Here is a 25,408-nt window from a genome sequence, read left to right on the forward strand (position 1 = left end):
CCAGAGCACTTCTCTGCGAACACTGAGTCCTGGAAGGTGCTGGCTGGCTTGGGCTGCTGTGCTGAGCAAGGCTGTCCTGATTGAGAGGCAGAGATCAGCCAATGGGTGCCCCACCTCCCAGGCAGGAGTGGGTGTGGCTGGGCTCCAGGGCTTTCCCTAAACCAGGCTGAACCTAGCTGGGGTCCCTGGGCTGCTGGGAGCACTCTCCCTGTGTGGAAGAGACTGGGCTGTCTGTGTGGATGAAAAGCAGGGGTCTGGGGAAGGAGAAAATGGAGAAATAAAACAACACCGGACCCATGAAGCAATCAAAGCTGCTTGCTGGCCGCTACATTTGCGATCGGAAAGGCGGGGCCTGCCTCTCCACCGCGGGCTCAGTGGACATTGGAGGGAGCACATTCCCTGAGCACACCCTGCTGGGTGGTGGGGACAGGCGTGGGGTGACATGGGCGGGTGGCTGGGGAGGGACAGAGGCCTTGGACAGGGAGACAAAACCGTCCCTGGATGTAAACATCACCATGAAAACTTCACAAAGACTTGCCAGGAAAGAGTCCTGCCCTCCGGTCCCACTCCACAAGGTGGGCGGAGGGCGCGGGGCCCGGCTACACGGTGCTCTCCATCACCCACTCGGAGCTGCCGAAGGTCCCCCGGGCCCCCACCAGCTCGCTGTCCTCAAAGGGCAAGAGCATCCCGTTGACGGAGAGGCTGCGCTTCGTCCAGATGTTGGAGACCCTCCGCGGGGGGCTGTAGCCACCGGGGGCCACCCCGCCTGCGGCCGCAGCGGCAGCTATGAAGTCCCCCATGTCGAAGGAATGGCTGCGCCTGGTTTTGCCCTCCAGGGGCAGGGGGAGCAGACTCCTGGCCCGGGTGGCTGGGGGCCCCAGCAGCGGCTCTCGGTCTGAGTGGTGGCCCCTGGTGGGTGCCCCAGACCCCCTCCCGGCTGGAGTCCTGGGGTCCGGCAGCTCCTCCTTTCTCTGACTCTTGAGGTCCAGGGAGGCGAAGGCCCCCATCAGGCGTTCAAGGTTGGGCTTGGGGCGGGTGGCAGGGGGCGGGAGCCTCCAGGGGCCCCGGCCCAGCCCCGCGGCATCCCCACTTCCCAGCGAGCTGGAAGAAGAAGAGTCGCTGCCCCGAGCCAGGCTGGGGCTGAAGTCCAGGAGCTCATTCCGCACCACCAGCTTGGGAGGCACCTGCGGGAGCTGCCCAGCAGGCGCGCCACCAGGGGCGGGGGGCTGGGCCCCATTGGTCTGAGAGTACACGTTGCTGACCGCGGCGGCCGCCATCTTCCCCGGGGCATCGTGGCTGCAGACTTTGTAGCGCACCATGAGGATGACGAGGAAGACCAGCAGCGTGGCCACGATGACGCCCCCGATGACCAGGATCATGGTGCCCCCCAGGAGCTGGCTGCGCAGAGACTGGCACTGCGGGTACTCGGCCTTGGTGAAGAACTGGGCGCAGCCCACGATGTTGGTGGCCGTGAGCGTGGTGGCCGTGTCGTCCCACATGGCCAGCACGCACAGATCGTAGCCCGTCCCCGACACCAGGTTGTTGACCACGAAGGCCTTGTTGGAGGCTGGGATCATCCTGGAGGGAGGAAGGGAGACACAGGGTGAGGCCGCGCAGTGGCCGCCGGGCAGGGGAGCGGACCCAGGCAGGAGACCAGAGAGCACAGGGCAGCAGGAGGTGATCAGGCAGGAGAGGAGAGGAGAGGAGGAAGGGCAATGGCCAGCAGGGGACAGGGCAGGCCACAGGAGGCGGGCAAGAGGAGAGGCAGGAGCCAGGCAGGGATAGGGGATGACGGGAAGGGAGGGAGGGGCTCCCGATGGACTGTGGCTGGGAAAGATGATGGAGAGACGGTCAGAGGTCCAGCCAAGGAGCCAGAAGGTGGGCTCGGAGGCTGAGCAGAGGCGGCTTTAGAGGCTGAAGTAAGGAGACCAAGACGGAGGGACTCACAGGGCACACAGGGCAGGAAGCAAGACAGAGAGGCAGAGTAAACAGAGGAGTGGAGGACTAGGACTTAGACAAGGGCGCGCCCCAGCCCCTCCCCACCTGCTGCAACCCAGCTCTGGAAAGTGGGAGGCGGGTGGGAGCCCAGCCAGCCTTGGGCCCCTGCAGCCACCCTTCTCCTTCCTGGGCCATCCACACTGAGCCCTCTGATCAGAGACAAGGTCCTGCCGCAGCAGTCATGGCTGCTGAGCCTGCCAAGGGCATGTGCTACTGGGGCGGCTGGAAGTGGGGAGGAGCCTGGGCGGAGGAGAGCTGGAGGCAGAGGGGCTTCTGCTGATGGGTGGAAGGCAGTATTGGAGGCTGGGGAGCCATCCTTTGTCCCAGAGGGAGGGGCGGCCCTGTCAAGGCTGCCGCAGGCCCATCACCCCAGCGCCCCTGGAGAGGGAGCGCTCCAGGCAGGAGGCCTCCTGGGGCCTCACCTTCAGCGAGGGCCTCTCGGGGCGCAGGCTCTCCCTGGGCCCTCACCTCAGCTGATCTCTAAGGCCTTCCTTTCCAGAGGTGATACGTGGGTGACCCCCAAACCCTCCTGCAGAAATACACACCAGCCCCAAGGGCTCACCCTGCAGACTCCCCCTGGCCCTTCTCCTTCCCTGGAGGCCCAGTCTCCACTCCCTACTTGTTGGAAAGGCTCCAACAGACCTACCAGCCCTCCAACCCCGGGCCAGGCAGTGTAATTGAGATCTCAAATATGAAATACCCAGCACTCCATGGGGGACCGTGCTGACAGGCAGATATTGACATCCCATCAGAGCCGGCGCGGAGGCTGCCGCCTGCCTCACCTCCTGTCTTGCAGCTGAGGCGCTTGGAGGTAGAGAACGCCCCCGTCCTCGGCGCCCACGGGCCCAGGCAGAAGAGGCCAGAGCAGGAGGGGGGTGGTCCAGCCAGGACCTCGTGGGCTGGCTCCTTGGGGCTAGGTGAGGGTCACGGATGGTCTGACCATGGCAGAGTGTTCTTGACGCAGAGTCTGCAAGGGGGAGGCAGCTGGACCACTCGCATTGGCCTCTGGGTCTTCAGTCTGGGCTTTGCCTCGGCACTTGGCAGAGGGGGTACACTTCCTCGCTTCCGTGAAAAGTCTAGCAAAGCCCGCTGCAGCTCACAACCCCCCAGCCGGACCGCTGGCCAAGAAGCCCCCACGGCCAGTCCTTGCAGCAAGGACCCTGGAGAGCCCTGACAGGCAGGAGCTAAGCACGCCCACCCAGTGACCACCGGAAGAACAAGTGCGAGGCAGCAGCGGCTAAGTGTCCTGTGTGCGCCCCCTCGCTGTCCAACAGCTCCCAAGGTGGCCACTGCCGTGATTCTCACCTTGCAGTGGGAAAACAAGCTGGTAAGCAAAGATAACTTGGCAGAGCTGGAATTCAAGCCCCGGCAGCCCAGCCACAGTCAGGCGTGAATCTGTGCGCCACTGCTTCGCGGGCACACCCCTTGCGGGCACACCCTTGTGGGCACACCTGCTGTGTAAAATGGCTTTCCTTGATCATTTGCATTTAATCTTCGGGACCAGGAAACAGCAGATGGACCACGAGCTCGGCAATCAGCCCACTGATCAGCTGCCTCTGTGGGGAGCAGACACCACTATCATTGTTATTACCCACAAGACAGTAGGGCTTGCTCAGCGCCAGGCATCAGCCTCAGTTCTGAGAGGCAATGAGAGCTTGGGTGACGATGATTACCCAGAGGTGGTTGCTATCTCATCTCCGGGTGCAGATGAGTAACTGAGGCACAGAAAGGTTAAGCCGCCTACCTGAGTACCTCAGGAAGTGGCAAGGCCTCGATCCAGACCGGGCTCCAGGGCCTGGTGTCCTCAGCACACGCTGCCTTGTCTCTGCTCGCCTTGGGAGATAGGGCCACCCGTGTGAGCTTGTCCGCGTGCGTGCTTGCAGCAGCTGTGTCCCCGCCCCGTGAGCGTGTGTGCATGCGTGCTTACGGATGCTGTGTCAGGCACTAGGTAAGAGCCAGAGCCCGCCAACTGATAGCATCCTGGGCTGGCAAGGTCAAGTTTGCTTTTACTAGTACCAAAAACCAGAGCCCACAGAACCCTGACCTCATGCTGGGCATTTTACAGCACCATCTCATTTAACCTCTAGAGAACTCCTGAGGAACTTATTATCATTCTTGTGTAGAGGAAGAGGAAGTTAGATTCTTCAGGGAATGATGGCGCCGAGACCGGATACGTCCTCCGGGACCCCGCATGGGCAGGGGAAGCCCGCCTGGATCCCAGGACTTGGGAGGCTGAGACAGGAGAAGTACAAGCTTGAGGACAGCCTCAACAACATAATGAAACCATTAGCGAGACCCTGTTTCAAAAAAAAAAAAAATTGAAAAGGGCTGTGGATGTAGCTCAGAGGTAGAATGCCCCTGGTTTCCAGCCCCAGCACTGCCCCCATGCGATTAGCAATACTGTTCCAGGCAGCCAAAGGACACGCTGCGTGAGAAAGCCATGTGCACTGGGCACCTCCAAACCCTAGTGACAGAAGTGAGACCCATTTCCCTCCCCGGGCACCCCACCATGCCCCCTGGCAGAACCACCCACCGTTCTTCCAAGCCAGACCTGGGGCCGGGGTCTGCATGCTGGCTAGCCTCCAGTCTACCTGCGTACACGCTCACGCTCCTGCACGTGCACTCTGAATGTGTGCAGCCTCCAAAGGGCTCGGGATGGCGGGCACGCTCCTTCAAAGTACATCTCGTGCCCGTCTCCACCAGAGATGCAGCTAAGTCTGTGTTCCTTATCACCAGACACTTGCAGGGGCCAGCGGTGAGCTACAGGACAGTCCAAGCTCCACAGCTGGGCTTCCTGCAGCCCCCCGCCTGTGTGTCCTCTAACACACTGACATCGCTTTCTCAAGCAGGAAAGCCTCACAGATTCAGCTGGGCTCTGTAGACACAGAAGTCTCCCTCCCTCAGGACAATCAGAGATGGCAGAGAGGTGGGCAGGGCAGGGGGAGCCCCAAGGCCAGGCCAGCCGAGCCGTCACCCCCCGCCCCCAGCCTGCCCCAGGGAGGAGAGAGAACCACACAGCTGGGTGGTTCTCTTAGTGTGGGCCACAAATGGATGCTGGTTCATGGACTGTATTTCTGCTGCATAATAAGACAGTATAGAAATTGAGAGTAAGCATTAAAGTCTCATAGCACTTTGCCAATCGCTTGTCACACTCAAACACATAATGATTTCTTTCTAATTTATTTCTATTACATTCTTATGAAAGCAGTGGTCTGCAACAGATTGGGAAGAATGAAACTCGTCCTTCCCAGGGAATCGCCCGAGAAGCTCGGGGCTGGAGTGCAGCCTCTCAGCCATGCCTGGGCTTGTTGTCGGTTAATGCTTTGCCCTGCAGTATGTTCGGCAGCACCCCCAAAATGCCGGAACACCACCCCTGCTGTCACAGCCCAACAGGTCTCCAGACATTGCTGAATGCCCTCTGGGGTCAAAATCACCCTTCCCTGAGGCACAGTGGCTTATGAGACTTGGTTCACAAGCAGAAGCTGCCAGGGCAGCTCACCGTGCTGGGACCGAGCCTCACCGGTCCCTGCCCGCCTTCTACGGCTCCTCTCCACGGCTGAGCCCAGCTGAAGGCACAGTCCATGGGTCACGCTGTCAGCCTTCCAAGGGAGAGGGTGGCCCGGGGCCACTGACGGCCACCGCACAGCCAGCGAGCCACAGCCTGTGTGTGAACAACACACTCCTGCGTGCCCGAGGCGCCTCCCGCTGTCCTGTAAACCGGCGACATCTCTGTTAGCAGAAAATATGAATTGCTATTTTAAGTTAAGATGCTCCAACGTGTTAAATTTAATTAAGTTCATATGCTCTAAAACACAATTTGAAATTGCAATCCCAGCACCTACCCTGGAAAACAAAGCCAACCTAAGTGGCTGCTTGAGTCCCCCCGCCACACACACACACACACATCAGGCTGTGGTCTGGCTCCCAGGTCTAGCGCCTGCCAGCGAGCCCAGGATCTTCGTCCTGCTGGACCTCCTGCCCAGTGGCTCCCAGCTGTGGGTGGGCAGTCAGGGACTTCAGCTCTTGTCTACCTCCATCTCCTGGGTGGCCCTCAGCGATCCCATCGTCCTCAGAACTCAATCCTTGTGCAGAATTCCTCTCGAAAGACCTAGAGCGCCCTTTTTATCTTCTTTCTGACTGAATCCTAAATGGCACATGGGGATAGCCCTCAGGTGGAGGAGAACATCCTGTCTCCACCGACGGCCATTCCTTGCACGTCCAGCTCCTGTCTTTGCTCCGCCCAGTGGACCTCCAAGCGGGGTGCCCTCGGCACTCCCAGGACAAGCCAGCTGGGCCCCGTTGAGGTCCCTCCTCCCAGCAGGGTCATCTACTTCTCCACCCAGGTGTCTCATCTTTTGAGGCCTGACTCAGATGGCCAGTTTCCCCTAACCCTGAGTGTGTTCCTCGGGCACCGCCCTTCCCACACACAGGGCCTGTCCTCTCCCTCTTGGCGTCTTCCCTGAAGCCAGGCTGGGGGCATCCCATGGTGGAGATGCCCATGGAGCCAGTGCGGGGAGGCGCGGTTGTGCGCCAGCTGGCTGGTGGGGCCCAGGCCCGAGGAGGTGGTCTCACAAGAGTCCTGTGTCCTTGAGGCTTACCCAAGGGGCTCCCGATGACTTCTCACGGGTGTGCATGTTTGGGTTTGTGTTGTGGGAGTGTGCGTGTGTAGGTTAGTGTGTGTGCATGAGAGGGAGGGAGGAGGAGACAGGGAGGGAGAAGTGTATGTGGAGGGTATGTCTGATCTGTGGGTCTAAAGAGCATCAGTTGTGCGCACCTGTGTGTAGCAGTAGGTGTTTACGTGTGTACTGTGCAGGATGGTCTGGTCCCAGGCATTTAGGGCCCCTGCTGCCCTGACACTGGGGACCCTGTGTGACCCTCAGAGCATGCACAGCCGGGCCTGCTCTTTCCCAGAAGCGCAGCTGGCCACCAGGACAGGCATCTGGGGCCTCAGGAGGCGGGGTGCCGAGTGTCTACGGGGCCTCCTCGTGAACCCTGTGGATGGCCCACAGGGGCCATGCCCACAACCTTCCGGGCCTGCCTTGCAGTGAAGTGTCCCATGGCATCCTTCGTGAGTGCGATGGGGGAGAGGAGAGCGCGTGGGGGCCTCAGTAGAGCACGAGGGCTGCCCCCAGCTCCTTCCATCTGGCCACTGGACCTTGGTAGTGACCGGTCCTCAGCTGTGCAAAGGACAAGACCACAAGGTCGAGGCTGGCTGCAAAAATGTCACTGTTCGCAGCACAGGGAACCCCTAAAGCTGGCCGGGTGAGATGAGGTGAGCCTGCGGGCACTGGGGGTGTGGCAGGGGGCGTGCAAGGGGCGGGTGTGTTCTCTCATCAAAGGCAGAATCTGTGCAGGTGTTCACACCAGAAAGGAAATCCTTGCCTCCCAGGTTACCAACGAACACCCCTCTTAACCTGGAGGCCCCCAGCCCCTCCCCTCCCACTCGGTCCCCTTCCCATCGCCATAACAGCTACTGCTGAGCTGCTCCAGCCTGAGAGGCCACCCCAAGCTCCCTGCCTTCCTCCTCCTTAGCAGCCCTCAGGGCGCGGACACCTTCTGCCTTCCTCTCCAGCCTCCCTGCTTCTCACACCACAGGAAACAGCTTCCTAGAGCAAGCCAGGCACCCGGCTCCCTCCATCTGGCGCCGGGCGACCACTTCCTTGGCAAGCGGTGCCTCTTCCCCTGCCCACCGACTCTAAAAAGTAGGAGTAAGTGCCCCCACATCCCAGGTGAAGAGGCCAAGGCTCAGGACAGAGGCTGCCTGCTCGGGCCACCCATCTGCAGAGGGTGAGCCAGGCCTGCAGGGCCGCCAAGCAGGAGGCTCCCTGTGCGGTCCGCCCCTGCTAGCCCAGGGTTCACACCCTCCAACTCAACCCACCCACCCACAGTAGACTGGAAATATTTGAGGGAAAAAAAGGAAAAAAGAACTTGTACAGACTTTCTATTATTCTCCAAACAAGACCGGACACCCGCTCTTTGCATAGTATTTACATGGCCTTAGGTATCAGGAGTAATCTAGAGTATTCTAAGTGTGCGGAGGACTCATGCAAATACTAATCAGGAGTAATCTGGAGTATTCTAAGTGTGCCGGAGGACTCATGCAAATACTACACCATTTCGCAGCAGGGACTTGAACATCCTTGGGCTGGGGCACCGCAGGGGTCCTGGAACCAGCTCTCCAACACCAAGGGCTGATGGCGCTGCATTCCCTTGAACTGAATTGAGCAGAACCAGACTTAAACAGGAAGCAACCTCTGATTGAGGACGACTGTTTGGCTGTTTGGCAGCAATTAACAACGAAAAAAAAAAATATATATATATATATATATATATATATATATATATGTGTGTGTGTGTGTGTGTGTGCTACTTTGCAGCAACAGCTAATGTTTATTGAGCACATGTTCTGAAGAGTTTACAGGTATTAAAAGTTTAATCCCCGCAGCAACCTGATGAGGGTGTTACATCCCACTGCACAGCTGAGGAGGCTGAGGCTCGGTGGGTGACACGCACCGCCTTCGGTCTCACAGGGGGGTTTGTGCTCGGCCGGATTCAAGCCAGAGTATCACATGTTCTCAGCGTGAGCCCGTGACAGACTGCACTGCCCTGGGCTCCCACAGCCCACTGGGGCACAGACTGGGCTTAGAGGGTGACCACAGCCACACACGCTCCCGGAAGCCTGGCAGCAACCAGGGAGCGGGCTCTGGAGGGCACGCACGACGCTCACGCTTGGGTTCCAACTCAGTATTCACCAGGCGCCAGTGTTAAGAAGGCACCGAGGCTGTTTTCAAAGTTGGTGGGACAGAGTTCTAGGTGTCTGGAAAAACAGTGTCTCATAGTTGGCGTTCCTGGTCCAGGGAGGGAGCCCACTAGTTAGAGTGATCAGAATTACGGGTTTACGCTGTTACCGAGTTCCCTCTGCTGGGTCCCGGTGCCAAATGCTGACCTGGCTTAACCATGGCCCAGAGAGAGGGCGGAAGGCGCCTTTGAGGCTGCCCTTGAGAAAGGGATGTTCCCAGCTGGGCATGGTGGCCACACCTGTAATCCCAGCATTTGGGAGGCTGAGACAGGAGGATTGCAGTTCACGGACAGCCTCAGCTACTTAATGAGGCCCTTTGCAACTCAGTTTGAGACCCTGTTTCAGAATAAAGAATAAAAAATAGGCTGGGGGTGTAGCTCAGAGGTAGAATGCCCCTGGGTTCCATCTCCAGTACCACACACACACAAAAAAAAAGTCACTGCCATCGGCCAGCGGAGTCTGAGGAGTTAGCGCTGTCCTCCTCAGCCTCAGCATCTGTCGGACAGCAACAGACAGCACCGGCTTCCCTGCAGGATGCTGGGGACCACGGGGTGCTTGGGCACCGCCTGCGGGCAGGCGTTCACTCCTGCAGGCTGCCGCTCTCTCTGAGGAGCTGTCGGCGTGAGTGCGCGGGGCTGGCACAGTCTCTGTGCTGGAGGTGGACCCAGGATGGTGTCTGCACAGCGCTGCATCGTCCTGCGCCATGGTGCCTTTCCCCCTCCCAGACAGCGCCATCTCTACCAAGCAGCTGGCGGGAAGGAAAGAGGCGCAGGGAGAGGCGGCCAAGCAGAAGCCAGGGTGGAATTCACACCCAGGCACCCAAGGGAGGAAGCTGGCAGCAGGAATCTCCGCCTTTGCCTTCCTACAGCCCGTTCCAGCAGCCCTGGCACAGCTGCTCCTGACCAGGGCGCGTCACTTTCCTTCCCTGTGCATGTGTACCCCTCTGGCATTCTAGAATTCACAAGGTCATCACTGGAAGAGGGGTGGCGTGTGTGTGTGTGTGCAGGAGGGCAGGTCCCAGCCCACGACCCGGGCTGAGCACAGGAGCTCACACCCACCCACCTGAGCGCTTCCCTGCTCCATCTGTCATCTGCCCATTGATTGTTTCTGACTGATCGATCTACCTATCGACCTATCCATCCATTCCACAAACAACTCTGGCGCCACTGCCCCACCCCAGCAGGAGCGAGCTCCGTGGTGACAAAGGTGAGCCATCAGGGCACGGGGAGCCTGGCACAGTCCTGCGTGCAGGGTGGGCGGATGAACAACCGGGAGTGTCCGGGCGAGGCGCCCAGGTGAGGGGGCCTGGTGGTCCTGGTGCAGCGTGGGCACCTCTAAGAGCAATAGTGTCCTGACCGCAGCCGGCCAGCTCCTGAGCGCCACGAGTCGCTAATACACCTCCGTGCCAGACATGTGAGCACAGGGCCCTGCCCTGGCCACCCATCTACCCTGCGATCCGCCCCTCACGCCTGCCCGCCCCGCCAGGCTCTTTCTTTCTGTATGACCACCCGGCCTCCCAACACGCATTGCTGCTCCTCCCGGGGGCAGGATCCCTGTTGTCCTGTCTGCTGACCGTCCAGTGCTCAGAACGCGAGAGCTTATCCCAGGATCCACGGCCCCGCTGTCTCCTGTGGTGTTGGGTGCTCACAGGAACTCTCTGCTTCCGAGGGCTGGACTGATTCCGCGCATGAATATGTAAAAGTTGTGAGAACTAGCCAGGCACCTGGTAGCCCTCGTACTCGGGAGGCTGAGACAGGAGGATTAAATGTTTTGGCCAGCCTCAGCAACTTAGTGAGGCCCTGTTTCAAAATAAGGAATAAAAATTAGAGCTGGGGGTGTAGTTCAAAGGTAAAATACCCCTGGATTCCATCCCCAGTACTGCAAAAAATATGTTCTGAGAACTTCACTTGGCCCGTGGCTTCAGATATGGTCACTCGGCATTGCGGCTTGGAGGTGAGGCTCTAGCACAGGGGAGCCACGGGGGAAGGTGAGTAATAGATTCTTCCCCATTCCTACCTCACCCCTTAAAAGTTCTCAGGAAGAAATTTTCCCCAGTCATGGAAGCCACATTTTGGGCCCCGTTTGGGTTAGGAAGCATGCTGCCAGTAAATTTATTAGCTTTTTTTAATCAAGGAGGAAGCAAGCCAAGCTCCTCAGCCCTGGGCTGCTTGGCTCATGGGTCCCTGAGATGCTGGACACAACGAGACCACGGTGCACTTGCAGGCAAGGGACAGCTGGACCACGCAGGACCTGGAGCCTGGCCGGGAGCCAAACCTGGTCTTTTTTATTTTTATTTTTTTATTTTTTGCTGTACTGGAGATGGAACCCAGGGGCATTCTATCTCTGAGCTATACCCCCAGCCCTATTTTTATTCTTTATTTTGAAACAGGGTCTCACTGAGTTGCAAAGGGCCTCCCTAAGTAGCTGAGGCTGTCCACGAACCCAGATCCTCCTGTCTCAGCCTCCTGAATTCTGGGATAGCAAGTGTGCACCCCCACGCCTGTCTTGGGAACCCGGTTCTGAATGTCCCAGCGGTCAGGTTGAGAGCCGGGCCACCCTGGCTCCTCTGCAAATCTCTGTCTCTCCTGGTGTACTGGGTGGACCTGGAGCATTTCTTCGGTAATTTCCAGACAGTCATTTCTCCAGGGGACTTTCACAGGGCCCCTTCTGCACGCCGGGCGCTGCCCTGGGCTCTGGGTATGGAAGTAACCACACTGACCCAAGCCCCCAACTCGTGGAGTGACGCTCCAGGTGGGGGGAGAGAACCAGACAATGCGGTCAAGGAACTTAGATTGCTAGACCCTGGACTGTGCTGTGGAAAAGGGAGAAAGCAGCAGGCTGAGAATGGAGAGCGTGGGGCCGGCGCGGGCTGGGCTTCAAGGGAGGCGGGGCCATGCTCGTCCAGCAGATGCCGGGGACAGCGAGGGACGCCTCGCGTTCTAGAGACCTGTGGGTGCCCAGCGGCTGGGTCTCAGCACTGCCGGGTCCCGAGAGAGCAGCTCTGGAGACCCCGGGGCCCCTCCGCCCTCCTCACCTGCGCACGCTGCAGCTGGCTGCCGGGGGGAAGACAGGGCGGGAAGGCAGAGGCGCTGCGTCCTGGGGAGCCAGTGATTTACCTCCGTCCTTACATCCCAGTGCTTCACGGCTCCCGTGGCTCTGACGGAATAAATATGACCTCTATTCTTCACTTTGCTCAAGACTCAAGGTCAGCAGCCCAGCGGTGATCTATGGGCTGCTGGACACCCTCGGGCCGGGAGTCGCGCGGCTGTCGGAGATTCATGGCGCCATCCTCTGGCCCTCGGCTTCTCCCTGGCCCTTCAGCCGGGGAGCTGGGGGCCGCAGGAGCTCTTGGAGGGCAGAGACCAAGCTGCGCGTCTCCGGTCTCTCCCCTGGGCCACCTGTCACTGGTGCCGCCAGGACCCAGTGCATCTCAGCCTGCACGTGGCCGCAGCACGGCTCAATGCCAGCAATTACATGTGAAGGGGGCAAAGGCTTGGCACATGCCCATCCTCCAGCCTTGGGTGGACTCCCCCACGCAGTGGGGCCTGCTTTTAAGCCAAGACTCTGTTTTTTTATTTTTTATGGGTAAACCGTTGTTTCACGTTGTAATGTGGATCACATTGATGATGGCATACACATACGCTCACACAGTACTTTCTGCCCCCCCCACTGCTTCCCCTCCCCTCCCAACAATGCGCGTCCAGGCTGACCACGTGACTTTCACGCTCCTTCACGGTCGGCACTCCCTGGAGTTCTCCCACCTGTCTAACTTCAGTTCCTCCCTGGCACCCACCTGCTTCCTCCTGTGTGGGTAGGTGGGTGAGTCACTCTGACTCCTAGCCAGCCAGCCAGGTACTCCCAGGCCCCTTCTGGCTCAGGTGTCTTCCCAGGGAGGCCAAGGCCCGCGGTGGGGAGGGGAGCACAGGAAGCAGCCCAGGGCTCTGGCTCTCATGCTGTGCCATTTTGACGGGTGGTAAAAATATCTCCGTGCTGTTTGACGCCAGCTGCCACCACTGCCTCGGCCTCGGAGCTCCTGTCTCCACGCTGGGCGCAGCGGCCGCCTCCCCGCCTGTCCACCCCCACCCCGAGACAGAGCGCAGGGCACCCGGCCTCTGACCCCGGCCCCCTTTATACCCACCACCGCTGCTCCACACCACGGCCCACCGAAACCCACACACGCAGGAGCGGCTGGAGGAGGCGACTAATTATCAGAAACGCCGGCACATGGCTAATGAGGTAAACAAGAACATAAACAATAGCTCCACATCCCAGGACGTGGTGGCCGGGGCGGGCGACTGCGGAGAAGCCGGCGAAGCAGCCTGTGAGCCTCCAGGAGTCCCCAGGCCAGCCCGACGCGGCCACCCGAGGATGCCAGCAGGGAGGCCAGCCCACGCCGGAAGGCCTGCTCACGTCTGTGCCCCTGCCAGCGCAGTGGATGTGCGTGCCCCACGCAGCGGGTCCAGACACGGCTGGGGCCTGCTCATCTCTAACTCACCTCCAGGGTAAGATCCGAGGCCTTGGCGCAGCCTCCTGAGCCCTACCCAGGCCACGCTTCCTCCGGGGGCACGGGCATCCTTGCTGCCTCTCTAACAGGACAAGTGTCTCCTACCCCGGGGCCTTGGCATGTGCTAATTCCTCAGTCTGGCTCTGCCTCTTGGTCCCCTCAGGCCTCTGCTCCAATGTCACTCAAAGACACTGGCGACCATCCCTGAGCACCATACAAATCAATAGCCAGGTCTCTGTCTCCTGCACGTTCTTTTGTGTGTTTGTGGGATGCTGGGTATTGAACCCAGGGGTGTCTTCGACCTCCGAGCTACAGTCCCAACCTTATTTTCTTTTTATTCTGAAATAGGGCCTCGCTAAGTTGCTGAGGCTGTCCTCAAACCTGTGACCCACCCTCCTGTCTCAGCCTCCCAAGCACTGGGATCACAGTGTGCCAGCACACCCCGCTTGTGGATATTCTTAATCTTGTCCTTTTATCTTCGGTAAATTGTAAGCTCCCTGAAGGCAAAGACTGCCTATCTTGTTCCAACCCTGGGTCTTGACGAGACACTGCAAACAGATCGGCTGATTGAGCAGGTGATCGAGTGCCCCTGGGTTCCATCCCCAGTGCCACAAAAAGTAAGTAAAATAAAATAAAATAACCAAGCCAGGCATGATGGTGCAGGCCTATAATCCCAGCATTCGGGAGGCTGAGACAGGAGGATCACGGTTCCCAGACAGCCTCAGCTACTTAGTGAGGTCCCTTGCAATTCAGTGAGACCCTGTTTCAAAATAAAGAATAAAATATAGGGCTGGGGGTGTACATGGAAGTAGAATGCCCCTGGGTTCCATCCCCAGTACCACACACACACAAAAATCCCAGCCCAATCTGGAGTTGGAGCCGAGCACAACCCGGCTATTATGGTCTGGCCCTGGGATGTCCCCAAAAGTCTCCTGTTGACCACATGGTCACCCACACAGTGAGGCGCAGGGAAGGTGAGGCATCTGACCTCCTCAGGATGCTGTGTGGACTGCCAGGAGGAAGCAGGTCACCGGAGCATGCCCTGGAAGGATTGGTCTCCGCAGCCTCTCTCTCTCTCTCTCTCTCTCTCTCTCTCTCTCTCTCTCTCTCTCCTCTCTTCACATGCTGGTGGTTCTGAGCTGAGCAACTCTCCTCCACCACACCCATCCACCATGACACCCACCTCTCCTTAGGCTCAGAGCAATGGAGCCAGCCAATCCTGGACTGAACTCTGAAACCACGAACCCAGATCAACTTTTCTTCCTCTACATTATTCTCAGCCCTTTGGTCATGATGACCAAACACTGTCCAACACACTGGGCCAGTTCCACTCCAAACAACCCACACGGCTAGTATGACCAGGGAAAGTAAGTCAGTGGTTATGGCCACCTTGACATTGGCTGCCTGCCAGGTAGGATTACTGCCCAACACACCCGCACCCGGGCCTCGCGGACCTGGGCTCAGCCTGGCCATTGCCACCTCAGCCCCTTTTCTCATCTAAGACATCTACCCTCTCCCTTCTTCCTGCCGAATCCCCAGGTACACTCCCCTGGCCCCAAGCCCGGGTGCCGTCAATTAGCTGCGGCCAAAGCTGGAGGGGACAGACCTTGCTAGGTGACCTGCCTGCACGTTCACCTTTGAGAGCTGATTACGAAACGCTCCTTCGCATCTCTTGCCTTGCTAGCGCACGGTCTCGTTAGAGGGTTAAGTGTTTAATGGATCTTCTTTTGGCTTCTCTGCTAGGCAGCAGAAGTCCCCACGTCTAGATAGGTATGACCAGCCACGGCCGCAGAGCAAGCCGGAACCTGCCTCGGGACCCTCCGCAGGCAGGGCCAGCTCTCCTTAGTGAATAGAGGCGGGCCTGTTCCTCTCCGCCCCACAGTTCCAGGGCCCACGGGGGGGCGCATCCTGTCACTGCCCCTCTCTGCACTCCTGAGCATGACGGGCACTAATTTGACACCTCATCCTGAACCTTCTGTTACCCACAGGGTGCCCACTCGCGTCACACACATGCCAGACCGTGGGCTAATTGGCAAGAACCAAGACATCCTCCCGGGGCTTCTCTGTCTCAGTGTCCCCGGAGATAAGCAAAGAGCAGGCACAGCAAGGCAGGAGGCAGCCGGACCATCTGCCCTGCCAGGCTGGCCCCGGCTACAAGCTGGCCACTGCTTCCTGGGACTGCGTGGGCAGGTGCCAGGAAATGCCCACCACGGTAACGTGTCTGCCCATCGGCTCTGTGGGGGCTGTATGCCGCCCTGACACCTTCTCATTTGCTAGCAGAGCTCTGATTTTATTCAGGGGTGGACCACACTGTACCTACACAAAGGCCTCCCTCCTCAGCCCTGGGAGGATGGAGGAGGGCCAAGGAGGTGTGGTTGCAGCCAGCAAAGGAGCAACCTATGGGGCCCGCTAAGTAAAGGGCGACTCACCCAGAGGGCGCTGCCTGCCTCACATTGGGTCCCCAGGATTCAGCGCCTGGAACAGGAGTTGAGGAGCCGTGGTTTGTGTGGGAGGCAGGCCCCGGGTGTGCAGGTAAGGGAATGGAAATGAAGTCAATGGTGATTGGTCCTACAGGAACCTCAGAGAGCAGAGGACAGGCCTCCGAGCCGTCCCTCCCTCCCCCGGGTGGAGGAAGCTGGGGTTCATGGTCCTCCAACTGTCTCTGACACAGGCTGGGGCTGCTCTTGGGGACCTCAGCTTCCCTGTGAGCTGACATGCCAGAGAAAGTCCCAGGAAGTGCCAGAAAGCACAAAAGCAGGGTGTCACTTCAGGACAAGCCCCTGACCTGCCCGGCCTCGAGTCCATGGAGTTCCCAAAGCACCCTGACTCCTCTCCCTGGATCTCACTGCTATTCACACACTGACTGTACAGATCAGTCAGGGGCATCTCCACACAGGCACGTAGCAAGCTGCGATCACGTCCTCCTTCTCCTCCCCAGCGCCCCCCCCAACCCCCGTCCAAATCCTGACAGACCCTCTTCTACTTCCGGGTCACCTTTGTGTTTTGATTTTTAGTTTTCGTCTGTAGGAGGAAACGTGTGCTATTTGTCCGTCTGTGTCCGGCTTACTTCACTAACATGACGTTTCCCTTCCATTCTTTACAGCTGAGTACTACTTTATCGAGTATATATACACACCATATTTTTTTTCCGTGTGGTATTGGGGATGGAACCCAGGGGCATTCTGCCTTTGAGCAACACCCCCTGCCCTATTTTTTTATTCTTTATTTTGAAACCGGGTCTCACTGAGTTGCAAAGGGCCTCACTAAGTAGCTGAGTCTGGCTGAGAACCACGATCCTCCGGTCTCAGCCTCCCCAGTGCTGGGATCACAAGCGTGCCCACCACACCCATCTTTGCACACTATATTTTCTGTATTCATTCACGTGTTGGTGGGCACGCAGCCTACATCCACATGTTGGCTCCTGTGACCAGTGCTGCAACACGCATGGGTGTGCCGCTGCCTCTCAATTGCTGACTTCGTCTCCCTGGGATACGTGCCCAGGGTGGGGAGCTGTGTCATCTGGTAGCTCATCTGAGAAGCCTCACAGGGGCCGCAGTGATGTGCACCCCGTCAACAGCAGAAGTGCTCCGTTTACGAGACCGAGCGGTCCCTGGACCTGGATAAGCCGCTGTCCTCAGGTCTCTGCTACTGGAAACATTTAGCCCTGGGGAGGCCACTCCTCCTGCTCACCTCCTTCCACTTCCGCCACGGTCTGGTGAGACGGACAGATAGGCACTGACGTCTCCACTCTGCAGAGAAGAAGCCCAGGCCCAGACAAGGGAAGAGAGGGGCCATGTCTGGCATCCCGGATGCCACCCATCTTGCTCAGGGGATAGCTTGGCTCCAGAGATTCAGCTTACACTGTTTCTGCAGGGTCCCCATGCACTCGGTCTCCGGAGGCCCGGTGCTGTAGATGAAGCCATGCGAGGGCTGTAGCGGAGGCGTGGAAAGCGAGCACTGCTGGACATCTGTTTATGGAACGGGCCAGTGCTTACGTTCCCGTGTGTGTGCCCCCTCTTCCACCCATATGTTCTTTTGTGTGTGTGTGTGTGGGTCTGGGGATGGAACCCAGGGGCATTCTACCTCTGAGCTACAGCCCTTGTCCTATTTTTTATTCTTTATTTTGAGACAGGGTCTCACTAGGTTGCGGAGGGCCTCACTAAGTAGCTGAGGCTCTTTGCAAACCGTGATACTCCAGTCTCAGCCTCCCAAATGCTGGGATCACAAGTGTGTGCCACCACGCCTGGCCACCCATAAGTTCTCAAAAAAAAATTGAAGGAGCCAAGGTTTCTTTTCCAAACCCTCTCATTTCAAGAGCCACTTAACCCAGGCCAGCTCCCAGAGTCCCATTCTCATCAAATGACCTCTGGACACCTTGTGATATGGCATGGCAGATGTTAACTCCCAAACCGGACCATGCTGGATGAAACCTCTTACAGTTCTTCTTCTGGCCAGCTGGAGTGACTCCACAGAGCCATCACCTTCCATGATCCGAGCAATGGATTTCTATAAACACAACTAAAAACTGGAGGAAGCTTTCAGCAGCCCCTGCAGCCCTCTGCGTCCACTGTGATGTGCTTCGCAGCAACCACAGCACTGGTCCCAGGCACAGAAGACTCCAGGCGAGCAGGCCTGCCTTTCCTCAAACGAGTACAGGTGCACTTGATTCCTTGAACCAAAATGGATGGATGGAAGGATGGATGAAAAGATGGATGGATCGATGGATGGATGGAAGAAAGGATGGATGAGTGGATGGATAAAAAAGGATGGATGGATGGATGGATACAAGAAAGAATAGATGAGTGGATGGATGGATAGAATGAAGGAAGGAAGAAAGAAAAGAAGAAAGGGAGGGCGGGAGGGCGGAAGGAAGGAAGGAAGGAAGGAAGGAAGGAAGGAAGGAAGGAAGGGCTTGTGGACAGGGAAATTTGCCAAGCATCTTTTCTCTATCATTATCCATGTCAAAGACAGGACATATTGAACAGAACGGAAGTGGGGCCGATGTGGGGCACAAGCCAGAGGCTTTCTAGCCTGTTCCCGTCAATTATCAATCAGTGCGGTTACCTGACCAGTCTCATTAGCCCATTGCACCAATTCGCGTCCCTCCATTGTCTCCCTGAGACGCCATGGGCGTTTGTGAGATGCCGATACAACTGTGATATGTTCCATGCATGTAGCGACTCACAGGCAGTGGGAACTCCTAGGATGCTTTCCCCTTCCCCTGTTGGGGTGGGGCCTCGTAGAGAGTCGCAGTGCATAGAGGGATGTCTCAGGGAACACATTCTTCAGAAATGTCGTGGGGAGATAAAAAGGCGGAGAAATACACAGAGTCTCCTGAGACACGATGTAAAATCTGGGCAGGATTGCCCTTAATTAACCCGTACTGGTCAGCATTCTTTGCCAAGGCTCCTAGCCACCCATTAAGAACATTTGTGTAGAATGTTCTAGGGATGCCACGACCAGCCCAGCACCCTAAGCTTCACAGGGCTTATTCTTGGGAAAGCAGAGGATCCCCACACTCTCCCATCGCGGGCAGCCCTCTCTGTCTTTGCTACCTCAGGGCCACCACCACCTGTGCAAGTCCCCGTCGGCATCCCTTAGTTCTGGTCATGACCCTCTGGGGCCCGGAGGCCCACACTCAGGGTTGACACCTGCATGTGCGCGCTGGGCTTGGGCACCCCTCTCTGTGGTCCAGGGCTCACCCCTCGCAGATGGAGGCTCTGCGAAGCCAGGCTGCCTGGATTCAGCCTACTCCGCTGCGTCCCCGCTGTGTACCACCTCGGGGATGCTCTCATAGTTCAGTGAGTGACGGGGTTTACCCGGGTTTCAGGAGAGCTAACTGAGTCTGTGTCCTGACTTCGTCTCACGGGGACACTGCATTTTCTTCCAAGCCACGCTCCTACTGGAGACAGTGGGCGTCTTGACCGCAGCAGGAGGCTGGGCACGGAGGCCACTGAAGCTGCCATCTTTGTGGTTGGCTGTGTGTCATTGCAAGGGAATGCCCGAAGAAACCAACTTTATAACAAAGTAAAGTTTATTTTTAGCACATGGTCCAGAGGTTCAAGTCTAAGGTCAGGGCTCCTATTGCTCTGGGCTTCTGGTTAGGGTGCCGGTTGGCAAGAGCAGGACGCTGTGTCCAAGCAAACTGCCCAGAGCAAGAAAGGGAGACACTCGGAATCTCTTCTGGGGATAGTTCACCACCTGGGGACCACCGCCCCGGGGCCACGTTTACATGTGGTCAGCCCTCTTGGGGACACACTCAAGCCATATCATCAGCTCAGTCTCGGCTCTTTCCGGCGTCGCAAGCTCGGAGGGGTTTTGTTCAAATCCCTTGGCCTTCTATCCACCTTGGTATACTGGGGAGGATGGAATGAGACAGAGCCTGTGCGGGTAATCATCACCCATGGCAAGACGCAATGGTGCCGGCCAGTGATGACTCCTACTGTTACCTGGCTCCAGGCTCGGAGCTACATTGTTCCCCACATTGTTGGAAACCTGTCTTCTTAAAAATAAGACTAAGAAGCCTAACGAAACATTGCCTTCCATTTTCCTCCCCAGGATGGCAGACGAGATAATAGTCTTGCTTTATGCTACTGACTCCCACTAATACAAATACTCATCTACCGCTACTCACGATCTGTGTTCCTTCAGGCACCACGGCCCCAACCGTGAAGGGCCTTCTACGCTGTGTGTCCTCTCATCTGCATCACTGGCCCGAAGAAGTCACCATCCTTTCCTGTCTTTTTTTTTTTAATCTGTAGTACTAGGAATTAAACCCAGGGGTATTCTGCCCCTGAGCTCTACCCCCAGCCCTTTTTATATATTGTTTTATTTTGAAACAGGGTCTGGCTAAGATGCTAAAGGTCTCACTAAAGTTGAAGAGGCTGGCCTTGAACCTGGGATCCTCCTGTCTCGGCCTCCCAAGTACTAGGATTACAGGTGAGTACTGCTGTGTCTGGTTGCCACCTGCATTTTCCCCCCCTCAGGTTTCAGAGGCTTCTGTTTTATCTTCATTACATTTATAAACCTAGTATGACTGGACCCTCAATCACTATATAAAAGCAATTTGACTCCCAAGTTGAGGGACTACAGGCGCAGCGCCCAAAGCCCGGCCCTGCCCCTCAGGACTTCTGAGAGCCCCGGGGAGGGGCCTCATTTCCTGACCTCAGGAGCAGCAGCCGGGATGCCCACGTCTCCTCAGCTCCCCTACGCCGTCTCCCAGCAGCACAAGCTGGCAGTTTTCTCCCTCGATGCTTTTTATCAAAGTCAAGACCATATAATAAATTCACAAGTGGAAAAATAGACTTATTTTCAAAAGGTCAACCTCACAAGTTATCAAAGAAATGTAAATTAAAAACAAGTTCCGTTTGTCCCCTCTGGAATTGGCCAAGATGAAAGGCATCCTGTATTCGGTATCGGCGGAGGTGCGGTCCAAAGGGCGCGATCGCCGATCACCGGTGAGAGGGCAAACAAAGATGGGTATGGAGCCTGCGAATATTATCATTTACTTGTTAAATCAACAACTCGGCTCCTAGGAAAATATGTTAAGGAAATCACTGAGGTTGCACCAACATATTTATGTATAAAAATATCCGTCACTGTGCTACTTTTAACATTGAAAAATTGGAAACAACCTGGATGTCCAAGGATTGAAGATTGGTTAAAAAAAGCTACAGTACAGACAAGTGGTGAAATGCTGGGGAGGGGGCTAAGCGAGCTATCATGTTGTGTATAAAGAATCGGGGATAATCGTACACTAAACTGACCATAAATATCATTGAGAATTGATACAGACAGCCACTTTGTGAACGCTTCTGGTCGAAGTTGAATGACTTGAGCACAAATAACATTTTTTTTTGAGGGTCTGGGGATGGAGCCCAGGGGCATTCCACCTCCAAGCTACACCCCCTGCCCTACTTTTTATTCTTTGTTTTGAAACAGGGTCTCACTAAGTTACGGAGGGCCTCACTAAGTAGCTGAGGCTGTCTGCGAACCGCCATCCTCCTGTCTCAGCCTCCCGAATGCTGGGATGACAAGCGTGCGCCACCACGCCCAGCTAGAGCACAGATAATTTTTACTTCCCTCTTTATGATTTTTCTCCAAATTTTCTACAAAAAAAACTATGATCTTATACATAGAAAACTATTATGTGTATCTAAGTTTAATCATATATTTCTATGTATTTGATTTATGAGTACATGTGCTTAGGTGGGAGTTCAATTCTAATCCCGCATTAAGTAAATCTAATCTGGAAGCTCTCTGAGAGCCATCATAACAGGCTCCACCTGGGTTTCTACGGTGCACCCACCTCTGCCCCATGACTCAGCTTTCTTCACCAGCTCTTCCCTCCCAGCTCTCCCCACCAGAGACTAATCACTCAGAAAGTCCTCAGGATTCTTGAAGTGGAGACTGGCTGTGCAGGGAAGCCCACCTATGGGCGCCCTGCTCAGACTATGCATTATTTATTTATTTATTTATTTATTTATTTATTTATTTTGTCATACTGGGGATGAGACCCAGGGGCATTCTACCTCCAAGCCACACCCCCAGCCCTACTTTTTATTCTTTATTTTGAAACAGGGTCTCACTGAGTTGCAAAGGGCCTCCCTAAGTAGCTGAGGCTGTCTGCAAACCCCAATCCTCTTGTCTCAGCCTCCTGGATGCTAGGATTACAAGCGTGCCCACCGCTCCCAGCTCTCAGGCTAAGCATCCTACACGTTTCTACATGTGGAAAGCAAAGCAGCCTATGGGCTCTCGAAGGAAGTCATGCATCCCATGAGCAGAGATTCTCGGCCCCGTCCCTCAGGTTTCAGACACCGTGGCAGGCACAGGAAGGGAGCTGGCTGAGGTCGTCTGTGCCTGTGCCTGGCCCCTGTCTGTGGCTCCACAATACAAGTGAGCTATGTAATTGTATCATACCTTGTCTGTCTTCCTCTGCCTTTCTACCAGGCCTAGGAACTGACCTTCATAGCAACTTTGCAAGTTCAACATCGGTGTCTCCACTTGCATGAGGAGACTGGAGCCCAGAAGGATCAGACAGGGGAGCAGGATGGCCCCTCTAAGCCCCTGGTGGCTCCTCCCAACTGGCCCACACCATCAGCCTGCAGGGAGACCCGGCAGAGACGTCCCAGAGGGAGAGACTGCCTAAAGATGAAGCCAACTCAGAGGAAAAGGAAACTGAGGGAAGGTGGAAAATTATGAAGGACAAAGCCGGGCATGGTGGTGCACGCTTGTAATCCAGCATCTGGGAGGCTGAGACAGGAGGGTCACGGTTCAAAGACAGCCTCAGCTACTTAGTGAGGCCCTTTGCAAGTCAGTGAGACCCTGTTTCAAAATAAAGAATAAAAATTAGGGCTGGGGGTGTAGCTCGGAGGTAGAATGCCCCTGGGTTTCATCTCTAGTACTATATATGTATGTCTGTATGTATGTATGTATGTATGTATGCAGGACATGTGCGGGAGATTTGATCAGCCAGGCTCAAAACTAAAGAGGTTCCTGACCTTTTAACTGCTGGAGTATTTCAACTACACCTGACTTCTTTTCCTTTTCCCCCTTCTCCCCACCTTAGCCAGTATGATTTAACTGCCGGCAGCCAACTGTCCACATGAAGTCTGGCATAGGTTCTAGCCATTTCACAGCCAGCGGAGTTGAAGGATCGGCAAGGGGCAGAGCCAGGATCTAACCCCCACTCTTCTGGCTTCAAGCTGTTTCCAGGACGGCAAAGGAGTCAGGGCCAGGGCCAGGGCCCTCCTCCTTTGGCCTGGGATCCTTCGCCTGTGGCCCTTGTCTGGCTGGGCTCAGCACAGTAGAACTTCAGAGGCTCACAGCCACCGCCTGGGAGGCTGCTCCTGCAGACACCTCTCTCAGGCTGCACCTGCCTGGGTCCTTCTCTTCTTAAATGTGTGGGTAGTGTCTACCCTGCCCTGTGCATTTAACATGGCGGCCCCAGGAGCCGCGGGCAGCCCCGTGCGGCGGGAACGCCACACACCTCCCCGCCGCCCTGCCGCCGGCTGGCTCACCTGTAAATCAGTACCTCATCGTCGGAGCAGTTGTACTGCAGCTGGTACATCTTCACCCGCGGCGCGGACTTGCTGACCGACCACTTGACCAGCGCCGACGTGGTGGTCACGTCCGACACCAGCACGGCCCGCTCCGGGGCGCTTTTGGGGGGCTCCCCGCCCCCGCTGCCTCCACCTCCCCGACCTGTCTTGCTGGAGCCCGTGATGTCCGAGAGGCGGGACTTGGGGGGCGCGGCGCGGCCCGAGCCATTGCTGAGGTGCGGGAGCTGGACGATGGAGACCTCCACGGTGGCCGTGGCCTCCCCCGCGGCGTTGGCGGCGATGCAGGTGAAGGCCCCGCTGTCCTGGGACGTGGTGATGAGGATGTCCAGGGTGCCGTTGTCGTAGGCGGCGGTCCGGGAGGAGTTCCCCACCAGGCGGTCGTCGGGGGCCACCCAGTGGATGAGGGGGCTGGGGTCCCCGATGGCTTTGCACTTGAGCGTGGCCGCCTGGCCCTCCAGGACCAGCAGCTTGTGCGTGTGCTGCGTGATGAGCGGGGGCTCGCACACGAACTCCTCCTCGCGCACGTGCCAGAAGTAGCGGCCCTTGAGGGCCCCCGGGGAGCCGCAGGTCTCCAGGTCGTCCTCGCGCTCCAGCCTGCGCAGCCAGAGCAGCTCGCAGTTACAGTGCAGCGGGTTCCCCCCGAAGCTGAAGGACAGGGGTGGGGCGAAGGGCGTGGCGGTCAGCGCCGAGGCCTGGGAGCGGCCGAAGATGGGGTCCGGGGGCAGCTTCTGCAGCCTGTTGGAGGTGAGGTCCAGCCGGGCCAGTTTCTGCAGGTCTGCAAAGGTGCCCTCGGAGATGTGGTCCAGCAGGTTGTGGTCCAGGCTCAGCTGGTGCAGGTTGACCATGCGGCGCACCGAGTCCCAGGGCAGGCCGTGGAGGTTGTTGTAGGAGAGGTCCAGGTCCTCCAGCGTCAGCAGGAAGTCCTCGAAGGCGTCGCTGGCGATGGCCCCCAGCTGGTTGTTGTTGACGATGAGGTGCTGCAGGTTGACCAGGCCGCGGAGCGTGTCCTCACCGAGGCTGGGCAGCCGGTTGCTGTCGAGGTGCAGGGAGCGCAGGCTTTCGAGGTCCAGGAAGGAGAAGGGCTGGATGTAGCTGATGGTGTTCCGGGACAGGGTCAGGTCCACCAGCCCCGTCATGTTGGCGAAGTCCTGGCGGCCGATGTGGATGATGAAGTTGCCGCCCAGGCGCAGCTCCACCGTGCGCCGGTCGATGTCGGGCGGCACGAAGAGCAGCCCCTTGGAGGGGCACAGGGTCCCCAGTGACTCAGACAGGTTCTGGCAGACGCAGTACTTGGGGCAGGCATCGACCACGGCAAACGCCATGCCAAACGCCAGCAGCCCGCCAAGCAGGGTCTCCATGGTCTGGTCACGCGGGCCAGGTCGCCTGGAAGGGAGGGACACAGGTCAAGGTCAGGAGCGGTGTCCTAAGGCCCTCCCGCCACAAGCCCCGAGCCTGCGGGGGAGAGTGGCCCATGCTCGGGCACTTTCTCTGTCTTCCGGTGCAGTCCCTCTAAGCCACAGCACCCTTCCTTTCTTGCTTAGTTCTGATTGCCAACGTACTAGTTCATCTACACATTGATCCTGTTTACTGGTTGTTTCTGATGGCCCCTGCTGGATTGTTAGCTGAGAGGTGAGGTGACTTTCCTCTGTGCTGTGAATTGTATTCCAAGCATTGAGCACAGCTCCTGGAACACAGCCGGTGCTTCAGTGAATGTTTGTGGATGGATGGATGGATGGATGGATGGATGGATGGATGGATGGATGGATGAGTGGGTGGATGGGTGGATGGATGGATGGATGGATGGGTAGGTGAATGGATGAGTGGGTGGATGGATGCATGGATGGATGGATGGATGGATGGATGGATGGATAGGTGGATGGATGAGTAGGTGAATGAATGAGTGGGTGGATGGGTGGATGGGTGGGTGGATGGGTGGGTGGATGGATGGATGGATGGATGGATGGGTGGGTGGATGGATGCATGGATGCATGGATGGATGGATGGATAGATGGATGGATGGATGAGTGGGTGCATGGATGAGTGGGT

General features: G+C 57.3%; 1 protein-coding gene across 1 annotated transcript; it reads right to left on the bottom strand.

Moving 5' to 3' along the window:
• Window positions 1–599: 599 nt before the first annotated feature.
• Window positions 600–24,723, bottom strand: LRFN2 (leucine rich repeat and fibronectin type III domain containing 2; the record flags this gene model as incomplete). The annotated part of the gene is made up of 2 exons (XM_080699720.1): window positions 23,321–24,723; window positions 600–1,578 (listed from the first exon to the last, which is right to left on the bottom strand). Exons 1-2 carry the CDS (start codon window positions 24,718–24,720, stop codon window positions 600–602), a joined length of 2,379 nt encoding a protein of 792 aa, XP_080555846.1. The 5' UTR covers window positions 24,721–24,723.
• Between the last annotated feature and the right edge of the window lie 685 nt (window positions 24,724–25,408).

This window comes from Muscardinus avellanarius, assembly GCF_963383645.1.
Source record: "Muscardinus avellanarius genome assembly, chromosome: 8".
Taxonomy (NCBI): Eukaryota; Metazoa; Chordata; class Mammalia; order Rodentia; family Gliridae; genus Muscardinus; species Muscardinus avellanarius.